The following is a 20,666-nucleotide window of genomic DNA, read 5'->3' on the forward strand; positions in this document are numbered from 1 at the left end:
GGTCAAAAATAACATCATATCCGAGATTTCAATAGTTTTTTTATGATTTTAGATTATATTATATGTGGCTGACTAACGTAACTAGCCTTGCATTTTAGTTACTACTTTCATTTTAGTTATTAATGATTTTACATATTATTTATATAACTCATATAACTTTACCAACACTTTAGTTACGATCACCTAGACGTGAAGAAAACCACACACACGAATTAAAAAAAATTAGCATCAAAGTTTTGCCAGGATTGTAAAACAACTAACTTAACCTATAGTTAGAGACCTGCAAAATTCGCGGATTCATTCGGTGATAGGCTAGAATTCAAACACATATACCTCTATATAATTTTTCTACTGGTTTACTGTTCATCTGGACGAATCTCAGCCAGTTATAAACTCTCAACCAAAGAAGGATCGAATCACAGACAAACCAGCTGAGACGACTTACAAGTCGGCAGCCAAAAAACTTGCGTTATTTGCCAGGGTATACAGGTGTATGTGCAGTCTATCCTGAAGGCCATCGAAACCACGAATTTTGCAGGTCTCTACCTATAGTTAGAGGCCCGTGAATTCCGTGAATTCATTCAGTGTCGGGCTGAAATTCATAGTGCTGTGTCCTCGTATGCTTCCCTGTTGTCCGATTTCTTATGTAGAGCTTCCTTTCTTTGGAGTGTGTCTACGTGATTCGGGGAGTAGCGGAAAAAATTGTAAACTTACCATGCAACTTATAATGCAACGTATAATTATTATACTTAGCAATGTATTGTATAATTATTTTTCAGTCTAACCGGTGATCAAAAGAATCCGTGAAATTTCTGGGTACTTTACTCATAGTTTACTTCTGTAACAGCATGGGGTAAAAAAACAATATGATGCAAAAACGTAAATTGTTCAAGTTTAACACTCGGTTTCAGAGAATAGGTTTCCCGAGCAACGGGACTAATCGTTCTTGACAAGAGGAGTGCTGTGTGCTTCTTCCCGCTCAGGAGTACTGTTTATCATTTCCTGCAAGATTGGACGACATTATAGGTTAACATTTCATTTAATCGTTACCGTTTTCAATAAAAGTTTTCATTTTAAAAAATGTTGTGGTAATAATCGGTTTCAGTTATTTCTTCTGCTATTTAATTAATTTAATAATTTTTAGACACAATTTAAAAAGAAAGTTGTGAAAATTTTATATTGATATCGCAGGTCTTAATTTCTGTATGAAGGCATGGAAATTTTTATAGACTTTTGTTTTTATGTATTTTAAAACTGGTGAGGAAATTTAACCTACATGAAGACCAGTCTTTTCTAGTTTTTACTCAATGGCGTCACCGGATTACCCGCGGCGTCTTTCCAAGGTGCGGGCGTTATTTGTCTTCCGTTTCCGCTCCGCCCGACGATCGTTGTCAGGTTGGCAACCTGTTGCTCGCGGGGGAGGTACGACTGCCACACAAATCATAAACTTCAACGTCAAAAGGAAAAAAAAGAAGCTTTTATTGACAGAGCTGCGGATAATTTGGGTAGCAAAGTGGACTTGAATGACATATAGCCTACGTCTGCTTAAGTCGATACTTTGTAGAATCAGGGGAAAAAAGCCACGGAGTCATTTCGCGATGGACTAAAATCCAAATACGTTTATCTTTTTACTGCGTCAGTGATTGGGGCCAAGGTTTACCTGAAGGGCTATGGGCCAATGTAAAACCCTCAACAAAGGAAGAGTTGAATCAAAAGCATCCCATAGTTTTACAGATGACACGAGTCAGTAGCCAATTAGCAAGTGTAATCTGCCCAAGTACATATAGATCAGTGAAACCGCGAATATTTTCAGCCCCTACTTATTGATAGGCTTGAAAAATTCGCGGATTCATTTCGCGTTAGGGTAATACTAAAAAAGAACTTATATCTAGAGACCTGTAAAATTCGCGATTTCAAATCTCTAAAGGATAGACTCCATGATCATCTACGCACTCGTGCAAATTACATCTGCTGATTGGTTACCGACTCGTAACACCTGTTGACTGGAATGATCGTGATTCGCTAATTTTTCTGTTAAAGATTTTTCATTGGCCCAGAGTCCTTCAGATAAACTGTGGCCCAATCACTGAAGCAAAATAATGTCAAAAGTATTTGGACGCTATCCTATTGCGAAATGAATCCACGAATTTTACAGGTCTCTACTTATAACATAAAGCTGCTCCTTCTGTTGGCACACAATTTGTCATGGTCACTCTTAGCCAGTGAGAAATCCTGAAACAACCAAGTACCTAATCACAAAGTACCCATTTGGAGCGTCACAAGGACTGGAAAAATTCGCACTTTCATTGTCCTCTGCGTTTAACTCCATTATATTCTATATATTTGGGCAAATTAAACTTGCTCATTGGCTACTGGCTCGTGACACCTGTTGACTGGGATGCTTTTGGTTCCATACTTTTTTTTTTTTTTTAGGGTTTTTTTTCATGAGCTCTAGAGTCCTTCAGATAACATGCGGCCCAATCACTAGGGGCATGCAGATTTCGCGACTAGATGAAAGTTAAAACACTGTAGCGTCGTCTGTGTTTCGTGATTGGGAGAGTTTCTCCCAGGTACATATAGATTGTTACAACACCAATCACAGTGATTCAGTGCGGAAGTAAACGCGTCCTGAGAGGCTCGGTCAAATAAGGCATCGACTTCTCTCGCAGACGGCCGCCAATCACAAGGAAGAAACCACAGGTGCGGGTATACCTTGTTGCAGTCTAATAAGTGTTCAGATCTTTTCGCGAAAAATGCCTGCCCCTACCAATCACTGAAGCAGCAAAAAATGTATACTTGTTTGGATTTCAGCCTATCACGAAATGAATCAGCGAATATTTCTTGTCTGTACTATTGATATCGAATTTGTTTTAAGGGCCGTTTTAAGGGGGCGTCGACCGTGTTATGGCCTATTGGGGGGGGGGGGGGGGGGCAAAAAACCTTATTTCATAAAAAGATTTAGGAAAAGAATGTAAACACACACACCGCACATTTAAAACAAGGCTAATTTAATTTTAATAACTTACTTAAAATACCGTCTGCGATTGTAAAACTGGAAGAATTTGGACCAAAAAACAATTGTTTTAAGATACCGGAGAAAAGCGATGCTCTCGTGTGAAATTTTCCAATCAAATGTCTCAGAAACATGCCGCGAATAAATTAGAAACAAGAATTGAAAGCAAATTAATTTAGGAACTTACATTGTGCTAATTACTGCTTGAAATTGAATTAAACGCACATAAAATTACCCACCATTCATCTTTAATCTTTCCAAAGCTTACCATGTTAGCCAGTTGATTAGGGGTGGATAATTTCCCCCTTCTGCTTCATTTTACCCTCATTAGTGTAGACGCACAAGAGCCTTTTTTAAACGAATTAATTACATTCAAACGTTTCACTAACATTAAGTTCATCAGAGGTCGACACACCACAGTTACAATGCAGGGAAATCGTGTTGTTTTTTTTTTAGCCGCCAATTACTAGGGTCATTTATTTTTCACGAAAATATTTTCAGACTGGCTGTGCGTTAAAACTGTATAGCATTGTATGTGTGTTTCATGGTTGACTCGGATTTTATTACAGATACATGTCTACTGTCGGCACACCAATCACTAGAGACCTGCAAAATTCGCGGATTCATTCGGTGATAGGCTAGGATTCAAACACATATACCTCTTAGATAATTTTGCTCTTGGCTTACTGTTCATCTGGACGAATCTCAACCCGGTTTAAACCCACAACCAAAGAAGGATCGAATCACAGACAAACCAGCTGAGACGACTTACAAGTCGGCAGCCAATGAACTAGCGTTATTTGCCCGAGTGTACAGGGGTATGTGCAGTCTATCCTGAAGGCCATCGAAACCGCGAATTTTGCAGGTCTCTAACGATAATATACGAAATAATATTTTTTTAATGTTAGTGAGCCGGGCAGTATTAATCTGGATGTATTACACAGTCCTCTGTATACTTGGTCAAATAACGCCTTTTCATTGGCTGCTGTCTTGTAAGGCGTCTCAACAGGTTTACCTGTGATTCGACACTTCTTTGGTTCAGGGTTTCTCACTGGCCCAGGGACGTACAGAAGAACAGTGCCTCGATTTCAGTAGCAGCTTAAATGTATATGTCTTTGAATATTAGCCTATCACGAAACGAATCCGCGAATTTTTCCGGTCTCTACACATTTGACTACTTATTTGACCTACACACACACAGGACCCGTTTATTGTTGCACTGGATTACTGTGATTGGAGTTCTAAAAGTAGACATGTACCTGAAAGAAATACAGGCGATGCTTCAGTGTTTTAACTCTCAGCTAGTCTCGAAATCTTTTCGCGAAAAAAATTACATGCCCCTTCTCATAGACTCAGATGACACCGAAATCATTCGTACGCGTGTTTTATTGGTTGCGAAATATTTTCTGGAAAATGTGCCAGGAGGAAGGGGTGGATGGGTAAGATTCCAGAGTGTGGGGGGTTAAAACCCCATGAGGAAGCAGTACCCACTAGCACTGCTACCAATAACTACGGTTGCAACACGTGAGGAAATACGTTCTGCAGCTAAGAGTCTTGTGTGGTTGTAACTTGTGTCTCAGATCCGACAGCACCAGCGTTGCCAACATCCATAATCACGCTTGCAAAGCAACAGGTTATGCTTAGGGGCATGCATATTTCGCGAAAAGATTCCGAGACTAGCTGAAAGTTAAAACACTGTAGCATCGTCTGTGTTTCTTAGTTGGGTGAGTTTCTTCCAGGTCAATGTAGATTTTCACAACACCAATAACAGTGAGTCAGCGCGGGAGGAAACAAGTCCTGATTGGCCCGGTCAAATAAGGCAATGCCTTCTCTCGCAGACGGCCGCCAATCACAAGGAAGAAACCACTGGTACGGGTATACTTTGTTGCAGTCTAATAGGCGCTCAGATTTATTCGCGAAAAATGCCTGCCACTAGTTATGCTTGTTCACGAGCACCGAATGTTCGTAAAAAAGGTGTGCACAGACACTGTTGGCGGAACCAGAGCCGGCAAACCCATTGGACGAGAAAACAAGTATGTATTAGTAAAAAAAGACTTTGCCTCTTCTACATTGATTTCTGCGACCATTTATAATTTAAATTTATTAAATTAATTGGTTTTATTTTGTTATTATATTTTTATAGATCATTGAATTTTTTTTATAATAAAGTGAAAGCTAGCTCTGCTTGAATAAAGTTATATGTGGAAGACTTCATGTGTGACTTTATTCTTCTTCTGCTTTATCTACAGTGTCCGACAATTTGGATTCGCAAAGTTGGTCACCTTAGTTTATGGGAGGGGCGACAAATGTAACTTCTTCCTAGGGTGGCAGACCTGGTCGCGCCGGCACTGGGTGGAGCAACAGCGGGCGGAAGGATACGTTAGACCAGCGGTTCTCAAAAGGTGTTCCGCTGCAGGGTCACAGGGCTTCCGTGAGTCAGGACGAATCTCACGTGAAGCAGGCACAATATTATTGTCGAATAACTTTCTTTGAAGGATTTGGGGTTCCGCCAAAAAGAAGAAAAGTCGATCAAAGGGGTTCCCTGGTCGAAAAAAAAGAAATTTGGGACCGCTACGGTATAGACCACTTGCGCTGATTTCCAGAACTGTAAAATTTGAGACAAGGTGCGTGACACGGACTATATACTTTGGTCCCTCCTGGGGTCGCTGGCGGGAGGCGCGGCTCATTAGTGAGGTGACGATGGGGCGCATCCACCCCCTGACCGCACTCGCCAACCCCCTAGGAAGACCCACCCCTAAGAGCACGGCCGACCGACCGCTGTTGCGCACGCACACACTTGAGGGTGGGGCAACCCTTGGGACGGGTTTGAGCCCAGGTCCTTTAACCCGCTCCCCCCTTCTTTTCTCCCTGCCATCTCCTACCATGAGCCTCATTACCGCGACCTCGTAATTAACGTCTAGCCCATGGCAAGCGTTGAGAGAGGATGGCTCTGGAAGCACCTAACTAGTCGCCTGTTCACAAAGGTCAGGGTACGCGACTCTTATTATTATTATTATTATTAATCTATTGCAACTTTGTACAACACATGATTAGTAGAGTCCCGGAAATTTCGCGGATTCCTCTGGCCTCAGGATAGAATTCAAAGTTATAGGTGTGCTCGACCCATGTTTACTTTCCCATTGGTTGATTTCTTAGCGAGAACATTTTTATCCTTGTTATTTGGCACTACCTGATTCGCTTACTTCTCTCCTAGCTGGACATCGTTGGCTCACGGTCGTAGAAGGGCGTGTCCAGATAACTGCGGTCCAATCATGAACACAGTGCGAGAGTGTGGAGGTTTGCATTCTAGCTTGCGACTAAATGAATGTGCGAAAATTCCGTGGCTCTAATGATTAGAGACAGAAAAAATTCGCGGATTCATTTCGCGATACGCTAAAATTCAAATACATATACCTTTAAAGCTGCTTTTGTTATTGTTTGTTCACTGTTCATCTGGACGACTCTGGGCCAATGGGAAATGCTCAACCAAAGAAGTATCGTATCACAAGCAAACTAGTTGGGACGACTCACAAATCAGCAGCCAATGAACAGGCGTTATTTTCCCCGAGTATACTGAGGACTGTGTAGTCTATCCTGAAGGTCATCGAAACCGCGAATTTTTCCAGTCCCTACACATGATTAGAGTCCCGGAAAAATTCGCGGGTTCAATGAACTTTAGGATAGACTCCAATATCCTCTACACACTCGGGCAAATGCCGACTATACATTGGCTGCTGACTTGTGAGTCGTCTCGACTGGGTGGCCTGTGATTCGACACTTCTATGAGTGAGAGTCTCTAATTAGCCCTCAGTCCTTCAGATTAACAGTGAACCAATGGCAAAAGCCGCACTAAGGTGTAATTATTTGAATTTTAGCATAACACGAAATGAACCCGCGAATTTATCAGGTCTCTACACACGATACATGATACACACACTGAGTATTTCTTACGAAAATTGGTTACTAATTTTTTTTTTATGCTTTATTCAAGCATATATATTTTTTAACCTTGGAAAATAGAATCGAATATTCAGTAATTGAACTTGATTTTTTTTTGTGCTTGTTAATGTGCGCAGTTAATACAAGAAAGCAATTCAGGAAGTGGTTTACAAATAACTTTTACTATTGGAGGTAAGCATAAATGCCCGGGTAAGAATCTGAAAACCCAGTTTACCGGAAACTCTATTTTTTTTGTAGTGATGAAATTGTTTCCATGTAAATGTACAGTCTTTTCAAATATGCGTATTTTACATGAATATTTCTGTTCAATTTACAAAAAAAAAACTCTTGCAGTGTACTTATTAACAGTCATTAGGCGTGGTGGAGTCCGCGATGTTTTTAATGTTGCAATATGGCGTGCCGTATTCGCAGAATCCCCCAGCCGGTATTTTCTCTGCTTATTGCACCTCTAGATCAAACTGTTTGTCGTGTTGGCCGGAGTGTGAGTGTCTCGCCGGGGTTTGCGGTCCTTGTTAGCGACAGACGTGAACTTTGCTTTTCGCAAAACTGAACGGTGATGACGAGAAGTGACGTCTGACTCAGAAGTTGGGGCTGTTTGCGGTCGGCAACGAGAGCCCTCGTGTTGACTTGCGTTGCACGGTCGCATTAGCGCCGCTGGGCTCTTTCCGCAGAGTCGACTAGTCGGGTACAGTGTGGGTCAGAATTTTTACGGACAAATCTCGGCTTCAAGTTCATCACGGAACAGAAAAAAAATTGGTTGTCTGTAAAGTCGGTTTACGGACGATAGTTTAACGTGACAACGTCATAACAAAACATTGATGAAATGATTGCATACTTTTATGAATAAAATTGAATAATTTTTATTGAATTATCACTATTTTGTATGGACACAAAGAAGGAGTGAAATGAAATCTACAATTTAATTGATAAATTTACTTTTATTTGCACTCATTAATTCAAATATGTTTATTACTTTAACGAAGATATTATTTTAACTATAACTTTTATCAGGGGCGCAACAACAGGGGGGGGCAAGGGTATTTTGCCCCCCCTCTGAAACCTTGAAGTGGGGGCAAACAGGGGCAAAGAAAGTGCTGTGTAATTAATTTTTAGATAGTAAAACTGCTTAAATAGCACCATTTCCCACCTTGAAATACAAATTTTCCCGGGGGAGGACCCCCAGACCCCCCACTTCAATAGGGGGTATCTATGATTCTTTATAAAAAGGTATATTGCCCCCCTTTTGGAAATATAGTTGTTGCGCCCCTGTCTTTTATACATGTTTGCTATTTAACTTCTTCAAATCTGTGTTATTCTGTTAAGGATAGGATGATGATAGGAAAAGTAGGAAACGAATGGGAGTGTTTCAACTTTAATGTGCCTCGAAAAAGTCAAATTGATGGTTGTTCCAATCGAATGGAAGAGAGATAGATGCGGCGCAAGCGCACAATGAGTGTAACGGGACACAGCGTAACGGGACACAGCGTAACGGGTCACTTTTCGTGCGTGCAGCCGGCGTTCATCGATTTACTAGACGTTGCCACGTCAAAAAATTAAACTATACCTTACATACGACTTACATACCAATTTACTTCCCAAAGCTAGTCTACGTCTTTGAAGCTGGAGATGAACAACTGATATATTGGTTAATATATCAAGGAAGCAAGGGGCCCGCGGAAATTTCCTGGGTCGGGGGGGGGGGGGGGGGGGAATTGATGGGGGGTGGGCAAGTGGAATTAACGACACGTAAAATCTGGATACGGTGCTTGTGTACTGTACACGGAGAGAAAGGTTTGTTTGAATTAAACAAATACACCACCCCTTGCTACACGTGGTTTCTATTATGTAACTTGCATGTTTTTGCCCTTTTTTTTTATACTAACATTCATGGTGTTAGCTGCTGCTGTTTTGAGACGATTATTATTTATATGTATTTTTTTTTTTTTAATTTCTTACAGCTAGAGGCGCCTGCCATAGACGGTCTTCCATCTTCAGAAGCGAACTGGGCTAACACGACGTCATCTGGGAAGGATCATTGTCTTGTGGTTCGCAGGTAATATACTACCACTGGTGATGACAGTTGAAAAATACAAGCTGTATCTAAATGCTCACACTTTATTGGCTGACGCATTTTCACAACAAAATTACGCTGTTACACGAACTGCCAAGTTTTTTTTGTAATACTGAATACATTTGTATGGCTTGTTTAAATCTGCTTTTTTCGCAACATGAAAATAGTTATAAGGGGCCAAATTGTCAAATATATGTAGTTTAACATAACCCTGCCTCAAAATGAAGCTTTAACAACTTATCCTCGAAGAGAATAAATGAATAAGTAGCTGCACGGGTATTTATAAAACTGTGTTGAAAACAGACTTTTTACACGCTTTATATTAGCTTCACCTGTATGTTTGTAACCGACTCCTTTGGGTGCGATTTTGACCCACTTTAAACGGCTAGATTTCATTCAAACTTTGTAGATTTATCGAGGACCGATGACAATACACTAATTTGATATGATTATTCCTTTATTCAATTTGCAAAATAAGATTTTTGTCAATTTATATAATTTCACAATATTTAGTAGGCTTTGTTTATATCGCGTCAAAGACAAACTGAAAGAAAAGAGTTCGCACATTGTAAAGAAAACCATTTCGCTTATGTGTGAACTCTTTTCTTTCAGTTTGTCTTTGGCGCGATATAAACAATGCCTACTAAATATTGTGACATTTAATTAAATGAAAAGTGAGAGTGGGTTATGATTATTGTGAACAATATACTTTCTTGAAGATAATATTATCTATTTTTGTAAAAATATGAAGAAAAAAACCTGAAATAAGGGCTTTAAATGTTGTTTCTTTCATTAAATAGAGACACAATTACGTCTTTGTTTCATTTTACCAATTAACCAAGAGTGAAACATTATTTAAAATTTGTTTATATGAAAAATCTGGGAAACGTTTAAATTGCAATAGATCGTATGGTACTTTCGGTTTTTCATAATAATAGTGTTTACTTAACTTGTGCGCATGAAAGAGCAATGAAACTTGTTGCCGACTGTTCCTTGTTGTTTGCAACTTCGCTGATACCCGTCATTTACGCTTCAAAATGGAAGCTCCATCAATCTCTTGGATGTCGAGAGGCATTGCACCCTGGCCGCTGTAGGCCTGACAGTTTCCGGAGTCAACCTCAAGAAAATTAATTCTCTTGCCCGCAACAGCAGATATTTTTCACTTTACACAGTTGGCATCAGATTAGAAAAAAAAATATGCCTAAAGAGTAAACACACTCAGCCATTTTAGTTTTGTTAAAATTTTATCATTATAATCACGAAAATTCTCATATATATATACACACACACACACACATACACACACCTACACACACACACGTTTTTACACGCTTGTGCAATTTTAAGAATGAGTAGGGCCAGTGATTTTTCGCGAAAAGATTTGGAGCAAAATGTTTGTTAAAACATTGTATCATCGCCTGTGTTTCGTGATTGGTCGAGTTTTCTTTCAGGAGCATACTCGCTGTCGACAAACCAAAGACAACAATTCTGTGCGGAAGAAAGCGCGTCAACCGAATTGGGCAACGGCCAATGGTTTCTTTTGCAGACGGCAGTCAATTACAAGAGGTCAGTAACAATGGCCAGCGCATTGCAATCAAAATGGTCGTAATTTTCGCGAAAAATGCATGCCCCTAGTGATGAAGGTTTGAAGATAACACAATGCCATCAAGTCCAGCCTGTTGGCCAGGGACGTATCCTTGGAAAGGGTGGTGGGGTGTTTAAATACGTGCGGGCCTGAACCCTTTCTTCCAGAATTTAAAATAAAATAAACAGCTAAGACAGAATATTCAATAATTGCAACTTAGCCACATAAGGTTAAAGAGAGGTTATTTTAGAAGGATTATTGGTAATCCTTAGTGGGCTACAATAATGTAGTTTCCTCCCAATTATTTGCCCCATACACAGAAGCGACAGAAATTTTGTTTCCAAGTAGTCTTATCCGGTTTGCACTTGTGTTGCTATAAGCGTGTCTTTATCCATGCAAACTGGACGTTGTGATTCATGTATTTATGGCATGTTTTAACGAAATCATTCGAAAATTGACTTAAGAAACCAATTTTTTTAAAAGAAAATTTATAAAATGTCCAGTTTTCTTTTCTCAATAAAATTCATTACTAAAATTTCAATGTTTAAACGTTGGACTTCTAAAAGTCCACTATTCACTGGAATTTTTTGTGTGACTTTCAATTCTATCATTCATTATCAATTGCACTCTTAAGCTGGACTCACAATGATCCGTTGCGTCCGTCCGTCATCCGTCCGTCCATCAGCCGTCTGTACGTCCATCAACAAGCCGAGCAATTCTCAATCATCCGCACGTCCGTCAAATATATATATATATATATATATATATATATATATATATATTCATTATAATGCTGCCAACGGACCAAAAACATTAAATACTGGTGGAAATTTATCTGTATAGATGTATTATACTGACTATCAGGAAAGTTAAACACTCAATAAATAATTCAATCAATTTTTTTTTCGCTCTGGTATTTATTAAAATATTTTCAGTTGTTAAAAAATATGTTCAAACGTATGTTGATAAAATTTAATGGATGCATCTAAACAAATAAATATAGGTACTTAAAAACCATTTAAGACAGTAGTTAAGGATGCCGGCAATAGGTATCTTGGTAACATTTTGGAGGTTATTTTATCCGCCCGTCCGTCGAAAGTTAAAGCTCGGAAAGGTTTTGGACGGATGGACGGATGTAATTATCCGTGCCATCTGATTGGCTGCAGGTCACGTGATTGACGGACGTTGAGACGGATGATTGTGAGTCCAGATTTTCCTGAAGACGTTTTATAAATCAACCTTGCTACAGGAAAATGCAGGCTTCTCGAGGAAATTAGTAGGAGCACTTACTGCAAATAGTCTCTCTATCGACTCTTTAATCCCCCCTGTGTTGGGTGTTGCTCTAGTGTCATTAATCAGCCAATTGTTCCATCGCATAGCAACAAGCCCAGGTGCGCCACCTTAAATATTCAGGAGCAGCAAGCAATACATTTTACCTCGCCCTCGCTTGAATGGGCTATTTATAAGGGGTCCACCCAACAAGAGTGCTTTAGCTACGCTACAGAATGTTCCAAATTAACATATAGGCTATACATACATTTCAATCATTTACTATCCTTCAAAATTGCAGTTCTGTCAATCACCTGGTAGTCAGCTAACGTAACGTACGCCATCTTGTCGTCCATCTTAGCCGCCATTTTGAAAATTCGCAACTGTCAACCAAATATTTCGGAAAAAATTCTGAAAGTTTTTTTTTTAGTTTTTACAATTAATATATTAATTCGATCGATGCCCGATCTTTGATCGCTCCTTGTCCAGTGCTTAAAGTAATTAGTTTTTTTAAAAATAATTTTTATAACTAATTTTTTCCATTAAATTTAGACGAGCATACTAATCATTATCATTACGAACAATGACTTTATACGAGACAACTAGCCGACATTACATTTACTATTGGTGGTATGTTATATTTATTTCGGTATTGACTACTACTGCTATCGAGAAAATCGCTTTATTTTGGTCGTTATGGAGGTTCGTTAAATGCCGCCCGGTAGGCGGATCTAAACTTACGAGCCGCAAATTCGTAGCGTGAAGCAGCGCCTTCAAATAGCGGTCAGGACGGCCAGGTACGTTGACACTCGTAAGTTAAAAATATGCATTACAAATTAACATTCCGCCATATGACGTGATGATTGGATTTTTTTTTTTGACGTGACAACGTCTAATAAATCGATGAACGCCGGCTGCTCGCACGAAGAAGTGTCCCGTAACGCACATTGTCCCGTTACGCTGTGTCCCGTTACGCTCATTGTACGCTTGCGCCGCATCTATCTCTCTTCCACTCGATTGGAACAACCATCGATTTGACTTTTTCGAGGCACATTAAACTTGAAACACTCCCATTCGTTTCCTACTTTTCCTATCATCGTCCTATCCTTATAAGAATAACACAAATTGGATAGCAAACATGTATAGAAGTTTTAGTTAAAATAATCTCTTCGTTAAAGTAATAAATATATTTGAATTAATGAGTGCAAATAAAAGTAAATTTATCAATTAAATTGTAGATTTCATTTCACTCCTTCTTTGTATCCATACAAAATAGTGATAATTCAATAAAAATGATTCAATTTTATTCATAAAAGTATGCAATCATTTCATCAATGTTTTGATATGACGTTGTCACGTTAAACTATCGTCCGTAAACCGACTTTACAGACAACCAATTTTTGTTTGTAATTTCAACTTATTTTTAAAATTAATTTTTCATAATAACAATACAAGAATCTTAATTAATTTAATAAACATTTAATTAAAGCCGTCCAGTTCAATTTAGTCCACGTCTTGAAGGTTTTTTGAGTGCTTGAAATTTAGACAACGTTTTATTTAAAAAAAGTAATTTAATTAATTTTATTAACTAAAGGATCCGGAAGCAAAATATATTTCAGTTTGTCAACATATTATTAATATATTAAAAACACCTTTCTTGTTAAAAAGTCTTAACACACAGGCAATACCTTAATATATAATATTTTATTTAATATTCGTCAGGATTGTTGTTAGTAGAAGGTATTTGCCGATTTTTGGACGCTATTCTTATGGAACTACGATTTGGTGGCTAGCTAAGTTTTGGCTTGCCAATCGTAAGAATTCGGCCATGTCCGGGCGTGTCCGCCGCTCGATGCCTATGAAATTAAGATTGGCTATTTATTTGCAATCTGGCACTAGTGAGTGATATCATTGTAAAGGTCCATATTAGTTGAACAGAAACGGTATCACAGATTTTACAAATTGCTGTCTTATCACGTATGTTCATACATATCTATGGAACATGATTGAAAATGGAAATAAGCTTGGCAACCGCCATATTTTATATTGTTTACGGTATTGGCTACAGCACTACTATTATAAAACTCACTTTATTTGAGACCTTTTGAAGAGTTAATTAAAATAAGATAACTAAATAAGTTGGAAAATGTCATGTACCGTATGGTGTTAAATTTGAACCTGCAACTCTCAGCATCTCAGCACAGACCTCTTTTTTTTATAGATGAGTGGCATACTGGCAAGTTTGACAGTCAAAAGTGAGCCAACCATCACCCCCCCCCCCCCCACCTGACCTCCCTCTTCCCGTCTCATAACATTGTGATTTTATACCCTAGATGTTGTGTCATTTTGGTTGTTTTATTTGCAAGCGCCAAGGAGACGTTTAGGACAACAATAATTACAACCAAATCTTACCCGGGATTCGAACTCAGAGCCTCCGCACCGAAACCCGGACGTGCAAGTATTTGCAAGAGAAGTGAACAGTTTTTCAGGGCTGCAATTAATTCTGGTTCAAATAAAACCTTGATTGGTTTTCACACATCAAGTATCAGCAACAGTGTTTTAAAGTATTTTGTTGGAAAAGACACGTTTTCCTCTTTGAATCAGCATATGCATGGCATGTCCCCATTGAATAATCATATTGTTTATTTGACAAAAGCAGTTTCTGATAAGTATGTTAGTATAAGGTTCAATTGTTTTGCTAAGAATATAATTGAAACTAGTGATTCTGTTCGGAACATGTTTACGAGAGCCCTCAGTCCGAACTGCCGTGTGTGGGAACAGCGTCTCGCCAGTCCAAACTGTCCATCAACTGAGTGTCGTGGCAGACATATTTGTTTGTACACTTTTCGTTGCTTTGCTATTTTTTTTTTTCACTTTTTCTAACTGAAAGTGCAAATGCAATTGCATCGTCCAAAGTTTCTTTCACATTCTATGATGAAACGATGCAACAGCAACTGCAACCAGACTGGTCGTGTGTGTGCGCAAGTCTTCGGTTTAGTCCAAACTGGGAGCTGGATTAATAATTTGGGGGGGGGGGGGGGGGAGGCATTTTAGGTACTTCCCGGGGACGCGCTCGTGGGCTGGTGCGTTGGGGGGGGGGGGGGGGGGGGGGGGTAAAAGGAAGGTAGAAGGGAGTGGTCCATGGCATTCCCCCATTCCCTCCTTCTAGCGTCGCGAAATCTACCCCCTTACGCTTAACTTAAGGAGTTGGGGGGGGGGGGGAGGAGGAACGGTAGGAGCTAATGACGCTGCGTGCCCGCACTCAAGAACGAGACGTACGTCGCAATTAGTCCGGGCCATTCCAGGGGGGGGGGGGGGGAAGGTTAAGAGAAAACGGCCCGAACCAAACTAGTGAGCATGAAGTTCGCAGCTCATCCCGTGACCGAATTCATAATTACACATAATTACCCCGCATATTTAAGTTGTTTACAGGTACTTAGTGAACCAATTTCATTAAATCGGCCATAAAATTTGCAATTTTGGAGCACTAACGTCCAAATTTTGGCACTAACCAGCACTAACGTAGCACTAACGAATGCATTTATTGAATTTTCCAATGTGTGCTTTTTCCTATGTTTCCGGGCCAGCTTGACGTCAAGCCAGCCCGTATCACTAAATCGGTCATAAAAGTTGCAATTTTGGAGCACTAACGTCCAAATTTCGGCACTAACCAGCACTAACGTAGCACTAACGAATGCATTTATTGAATTTTCCAATGTGTGCTTTTTCCTATGTTTCCGGGCCAGCTTGATGTCAAGCCAGCCCGGATCACTAAATCGGCCATAAAAGTTGCAATTTTGGAGCACTAACGTCCAAATTTCGGCACTAACCAGCACTAATGTAGCACTAACGAATTTTGGAAAAAAAATATTCCCAACGAAATATGACCGGGCCCATTTGACGGACATGCCTCTGTGCATGACCATGTTACGGGTAAACATATATTTGACTGGAATTCGTACAGTTATCGGAGTTATCCCATGGAAGCCTTGACACAATGTGTTTTAACAAGTATATCAGAGACATATACTACAGCTTGTGCCAGGTCTTGTAATCGTTCAGGTTTAGAGGTCTCTCTGAGGCCGTAACATGAACTTGCCTGTGAGTGCTCACACATTTTCAAGTGTAGCAGGTCCCTCAGAGGCTGCTATCAGAGAGTGTGAGTTGGCACACCCATGCAGGTGCATAAGGTCTCTCAGAGGCTGCTACCAGAGGTTGTGTGAGTTGTCACGCCTATACAGGTTTAGCAGGTTTCTCTGAGGACTTAACATGAACTTGTCTGAGTGCACACAAATGTTCAAGTGTAGCAGGTCTGCCAGAGACTGCTATCTGAGGTTGTGTGAGTTGGCACACCCTTGCAGGTGCAACAGGTATCTCAGAGGCTGCTATCAGAGATTGTGTGAGTTGTTGCACCCATGCAGGTGCAACAGGTCTCTCAGAGGCTGCTACCAGAGGTTGTGTGAGTTGTTGCACCCATGCAGGTGCAACAGGTCTCTCAGAGGCTGCTATCAGAGATTGTGTGAGTTGTTGCACCCATGCAGGTGCAACAGGTCTCTCAGAGGCTGCTACCAGAGGTTGTGTGAGTTGTTGCACCCATGCAGGTGCAACAGGTCTCTCAGAGGCTGCTACCAGAGGTTGTGTGAGTTGTTGCACCCATGCAGGTGCAACAGGTCTCTCAGAGGCTGCTACCAGAGGTTGTGCGAGTTGTTGCACCCATGCAGGTGCAACAGGTCTCTCAGAGGCTGCTACCAGAGGTTGTGTGAGTTGTTGCACCCATGCAGGTGCAACAGGTCTCTCAGAGGCTGCTACCAGAGGTTGTGTGAGTTGTTGCACCCATGCAGGTGCAACAGGTCTCTCAGAGGCTGCTATCAGAGATTGTGTGAGTTGGCACACCCATGCAGGTGCAGCAGATCTGCCAGAGGTTGGATCGGCGCGTGCTCGTGTTCGCAGGGCCGCGGCGCCAGCATTCGGCAGGCGGCGGACTGCGGCGCGTGGGGCTCGCCGCCGGCGGCGCCCCGCGACCCCGCCGCCGGACCGCGGCTCGCACGGAGCTACTTCTCCCGCGGCAAGACGCTGCCCGCCGATTCCCGGCCGCAGATGGTGAAGCCGGTGGCGATGACGCGGCAGTCCAGCCTCACCAAGCTGGGCGTCATGATCAACACCGCAGTCGGCAGCAAGCGGGCCGGTGAGCGCCTTCTAGCTGCTTTAACCAACAGTAAAAAGCATCAATAATTGTCATATTGACGTGACAACGTCTAATAAATCGATGAACGCCGGCTGCACGCACGAAAAAGTGTCCCACTACGAATGTCCCACTACGGATGTGTCCTATTTGCTCATTGTACGCATGTGTGGCATCTCTCTTCATGCTCATTGTAGGGCGCTATCTTCTAATTGTAAGAATGTCGGTTCGAATCCCGGCAGGTGCGAAATTTTTTTTTTGTACTTGTAAAAATAAAAACTGCACGTAACATTTCAAAAGTAATAAATATATTTGAATAATGAATGCAAATAAAAGTAAATTTATTAATTAAATTGTACATTTCATTTCACTCCTTTGTATCCATACAAAATAGTGATAATTCAATAAAAATGATTCAATTTTATTCATTAAAGTATGCAGCAGTGGCGTAGCGTGCCATCTCGGCGCCTGGGGCGGGAGACCCATTTTGCCGCCCCCATTCTATAGGTGCTTACTTAAAATTAAATTTCACATGCAATGAGGTACATTTTATTGAAGTTAAAATAGGATGAGCGGTTTTACAAGCGGATTCTACGGGCCTTATGAGCAGCGAAGTCAGAAATAACTTTGTCAAAATCAATATTAGCAGCCAATTCTTGTTCAATCGACAATATAGCCAAGTTTGATAGTCTAGCGGAGCTCATAGTAGATCTGAGGTAATTTTTTATTAGCTTCAACTTCGAAAAACTTCTCTCACAACTTGCAAAACTAATCGCCAAAGTCAAATATATACGAATCAAGATGACTATATTTGGAACCGAAATTCCGAGATTCAGTTTTTGAATGAACTGGAGGAGCTCCAGTGGTCCATTACCACTTATATGTTCCTCTGATTCAGAACAGGAAACAACAACAAACTGCTAAAGACGCTTCCGCTCCATCTGAAACTCGTCCTTGTCGATGTCTTCTAATACATGGGAAAGATCACACTCGAACTTGCAGTCCAAAAGTTTCGCTGGCATCAAAAATCCGAACTTGTCCGATATTTCTTGAATTTGCTGGAATCGAGTCGTCATTTCTTGAATGATCTTGTCGAATGATGCGGTAATCTCTCGACGGATTTCCTGTTCGTGAGACAAAGCTGCATCTTCAGAAGATTCATCGCCATGCATGCGTTTTTTCCTGCAAATTCTTCTCGTTTTCAGTTCGATTCCGAGTTTTTCGCAGAGAGTCTTAGCAAAGTCAATTGCTTCTTGCACGAAACGGTCTCTACTTTCCACTAAGAGGGTTTTCAAAGCGCAGAGTTTCTGAGCACACTTATCCACACTTAGTCCTCGTTGCTGCAGGTAAATCTGTGCGTCATCTACTTCAGGTAGCACTGCAGCCCAAAAGCCAAGAAAAGTTAGGAAGTTAAATGACTACATGGCTGTCAGGAGAAGACTGGCTCCCGATCTTGTTTCGGAAGTTTGAGATGAATCTGTTAATTGTTCCAGTACCTCAAGAACTACCTCAAACTTATTTTTAAGCATCTTGACAGCTACATGTCTAGCGCTCCAGCGCGTTTCAGTGACTCGTTTTAATGCTTGACCTGTGACGGCAACCAAAGCGTTCCATCGAACAGTTGATGCGGAAAAGAAGGCAAACAGCTTCTCCAGAGTTCCAAAAAATGTCACGGAATCCACTGATTCAGAAGCAGCGTGTACCCCAGCCAAGTTTAGTGAGTGGTTTGTGCATGCAACGAATATAGCTTTCGGATTCGGTGCTTTAATCCGGGCTTGAACTCCATTGTGGATCCCTGACATTGTGGCAGCATTGTCATAAGCCTGTCCTCTCAGATTCTGTATGTCCAGTCCGTCTAATGTTATCTTCGCGATTATATCGTTGCTGAGATCTTCTGCGTTTTTTCCTTTTGGTTCGAAGAAGTCAATGAAAGATTCTACCACGGCGACTTTTTCTGCTTCGATATGTACGTATCGCAGAACTTGGCTCATTTGGTCATTGTGGGAGATGACTGGTGTGCTGTCGAAGATTACGCAATAATATTTAGCTTCTTGAATACGACGGATGATGGTGGATCGAACTTGCTGTCCCAGTAAGTTTATAAATTCATTCTGGGTTTCTGGAGATAGATACGAAACTGAGACTCTTGCTCCCAGCTTTATCTTTGTCAGGTGTTCCATTAGAAGAGGGTCGTTTTTAGCTAGGAGGTGCACTAACTCCAGAAAGTTCCCGCGATTGCCACTATCATCTCCTCGAATGTCTTCTCGATGTCCTCTGAAGGCCAGATTCTGTTTGGCTAAGAACTGGATAATATTCAGCAACCTGTACAGTACATCCCTCCACTTCTTCTCCTCACTTTCGAAAACTTCTTGTTGTTTCTGATCGATGGTTGCTTTACAGTTCAGGCGAACTTCCAACTCCTTCCATTTCAAGAAGCTCTGTTCATGGCCCAGGCTATTTTCATGGTCTCCTATTCTTGGATTTAGCTGCCACCATTTGTTGAATCCTTCTTCAGATGCGAAGTTAGAGCCGGAATTGCCAAACAGCTTGCAAGAAAAACAATACAAGGATTGCTTCAAAGGCGAGTACACCATCCATGTTCGGAGAACCTTTTCGTCGTTAGATAATGGTTTGTAGAACCACTCTTTGGTTAGTTTTCGGGTACCACCTTTCGTTGAAGTCCCTGAGCGAACAACATCGGCAAATTTGGAATCGATGTGCTGTACTGAGTCAGATCCGCGACATACTAGAAGCGTTCTTACTTCGTCGGTCATAGGAGAAGGCCAGCAACCTACATCGTCGAGATTCACATCTTTGATTTCGGCAGGAGCAGAAGGCACGATTTCAATTATGTCTTCTTTGGCAACATTCGCTTTTTCTGCAGGCTTATGACTAGATGCTTGAGGTACTTTTAATGAGTCGACTTCGTCTTGACCCTGCTCTGTGGTGGGACCAGAACTACTTCCAACTGCGACGGCAGGTACGTCTTCTTCTTGTACCTTTAAAATAAGTTATGTATTCCCATGAATATTGGCCGGAAGACACGTTCGAATTTCAAATAAGTATTTTATCTATCACAAAACAAAAGTGGTTTTGGTGACGGCGCGGTTTGCCGGGCTTATAGGAAAATTTACAAACAAAATTGATTTTGTATGGCAGCTACCTTTTTTAGAGTTTCCCGGTAAAAACTGACTGAGTAAGCCATGTTATAGATGTTATTAAAAGATAAAATGACGAGAAATTTGAGAAAAATCGTTGGCGCCATTTTTGAGCTAAATGAAAAATTATGTTTTCTTTGTATGACAGGTACCATAAATAATCAAGATATCCAAAAACAAAAAAAAATATTCCTAGACTACTACTAGATTTACAAAACATCCCCTATTGAAGTTTTAAATTCAAGTAGCAGGACAAAATTCAGTCGTAAACTTAAAAAGATGTACCTTAACTCAATGTAATTTATGTTAATATACTCCATACTTTTTAAACAATAATCAATGTTCAAACAGCTATTAGAGCAATTTTAAGTGTATTATAAAATAAGATTTAATGTACGAGTGTGACTCCGTACTCGCAGACAAACCTA

At 40.7% G+C, this 20,666-nt stretch overlaps 1 protein-coding gene across 2 annotated transcripts in view; it reads left to right on the top strand.

The window, feature by feature from the left end:
* Positions 1-20,666, top strand: part of LOC134539696 (protein phosphatase PP2A 55 kDa regulatory subunit) — a 244,390-nt gene that overhangs the window by 189,936 nt on the left and 33,788 nt on the right. For both annotated transcript variants that reach the window (XM_063381908.1, XM_063381909.1), the window contains 2 exons: positions 8,932-9,026; positions 16,849-17,083. In XM_063381908.1, coding sequence (XP_063237978.1) covers positions 16,996-17,083 — 88 coding nt within the window. In that variant the 5' untranslated portion in view covers positions 8,932-9,026; positions 16,849-16,995. The remainder of the gene's footprint in view (positions 1-8,931; positions 9,027-16,848; positions 17,084-20,666) is intronic.

Source organism: Bacillus rossius, chromosome 15 (genome assembly GCF_032445375.1).
Source record: "Bacillus rossius redtenbacheri isolate Brsri chromosome 15, Brsri_v3, whole genome shotgun sequence".
Taxonomy (NCBI): domain Eukaryota; kingdom Metazoa; phylum Arthropoda; class Insecta; order Phasmatodea; family Bacillidae; genus Bacillus; species Bacillus rossius.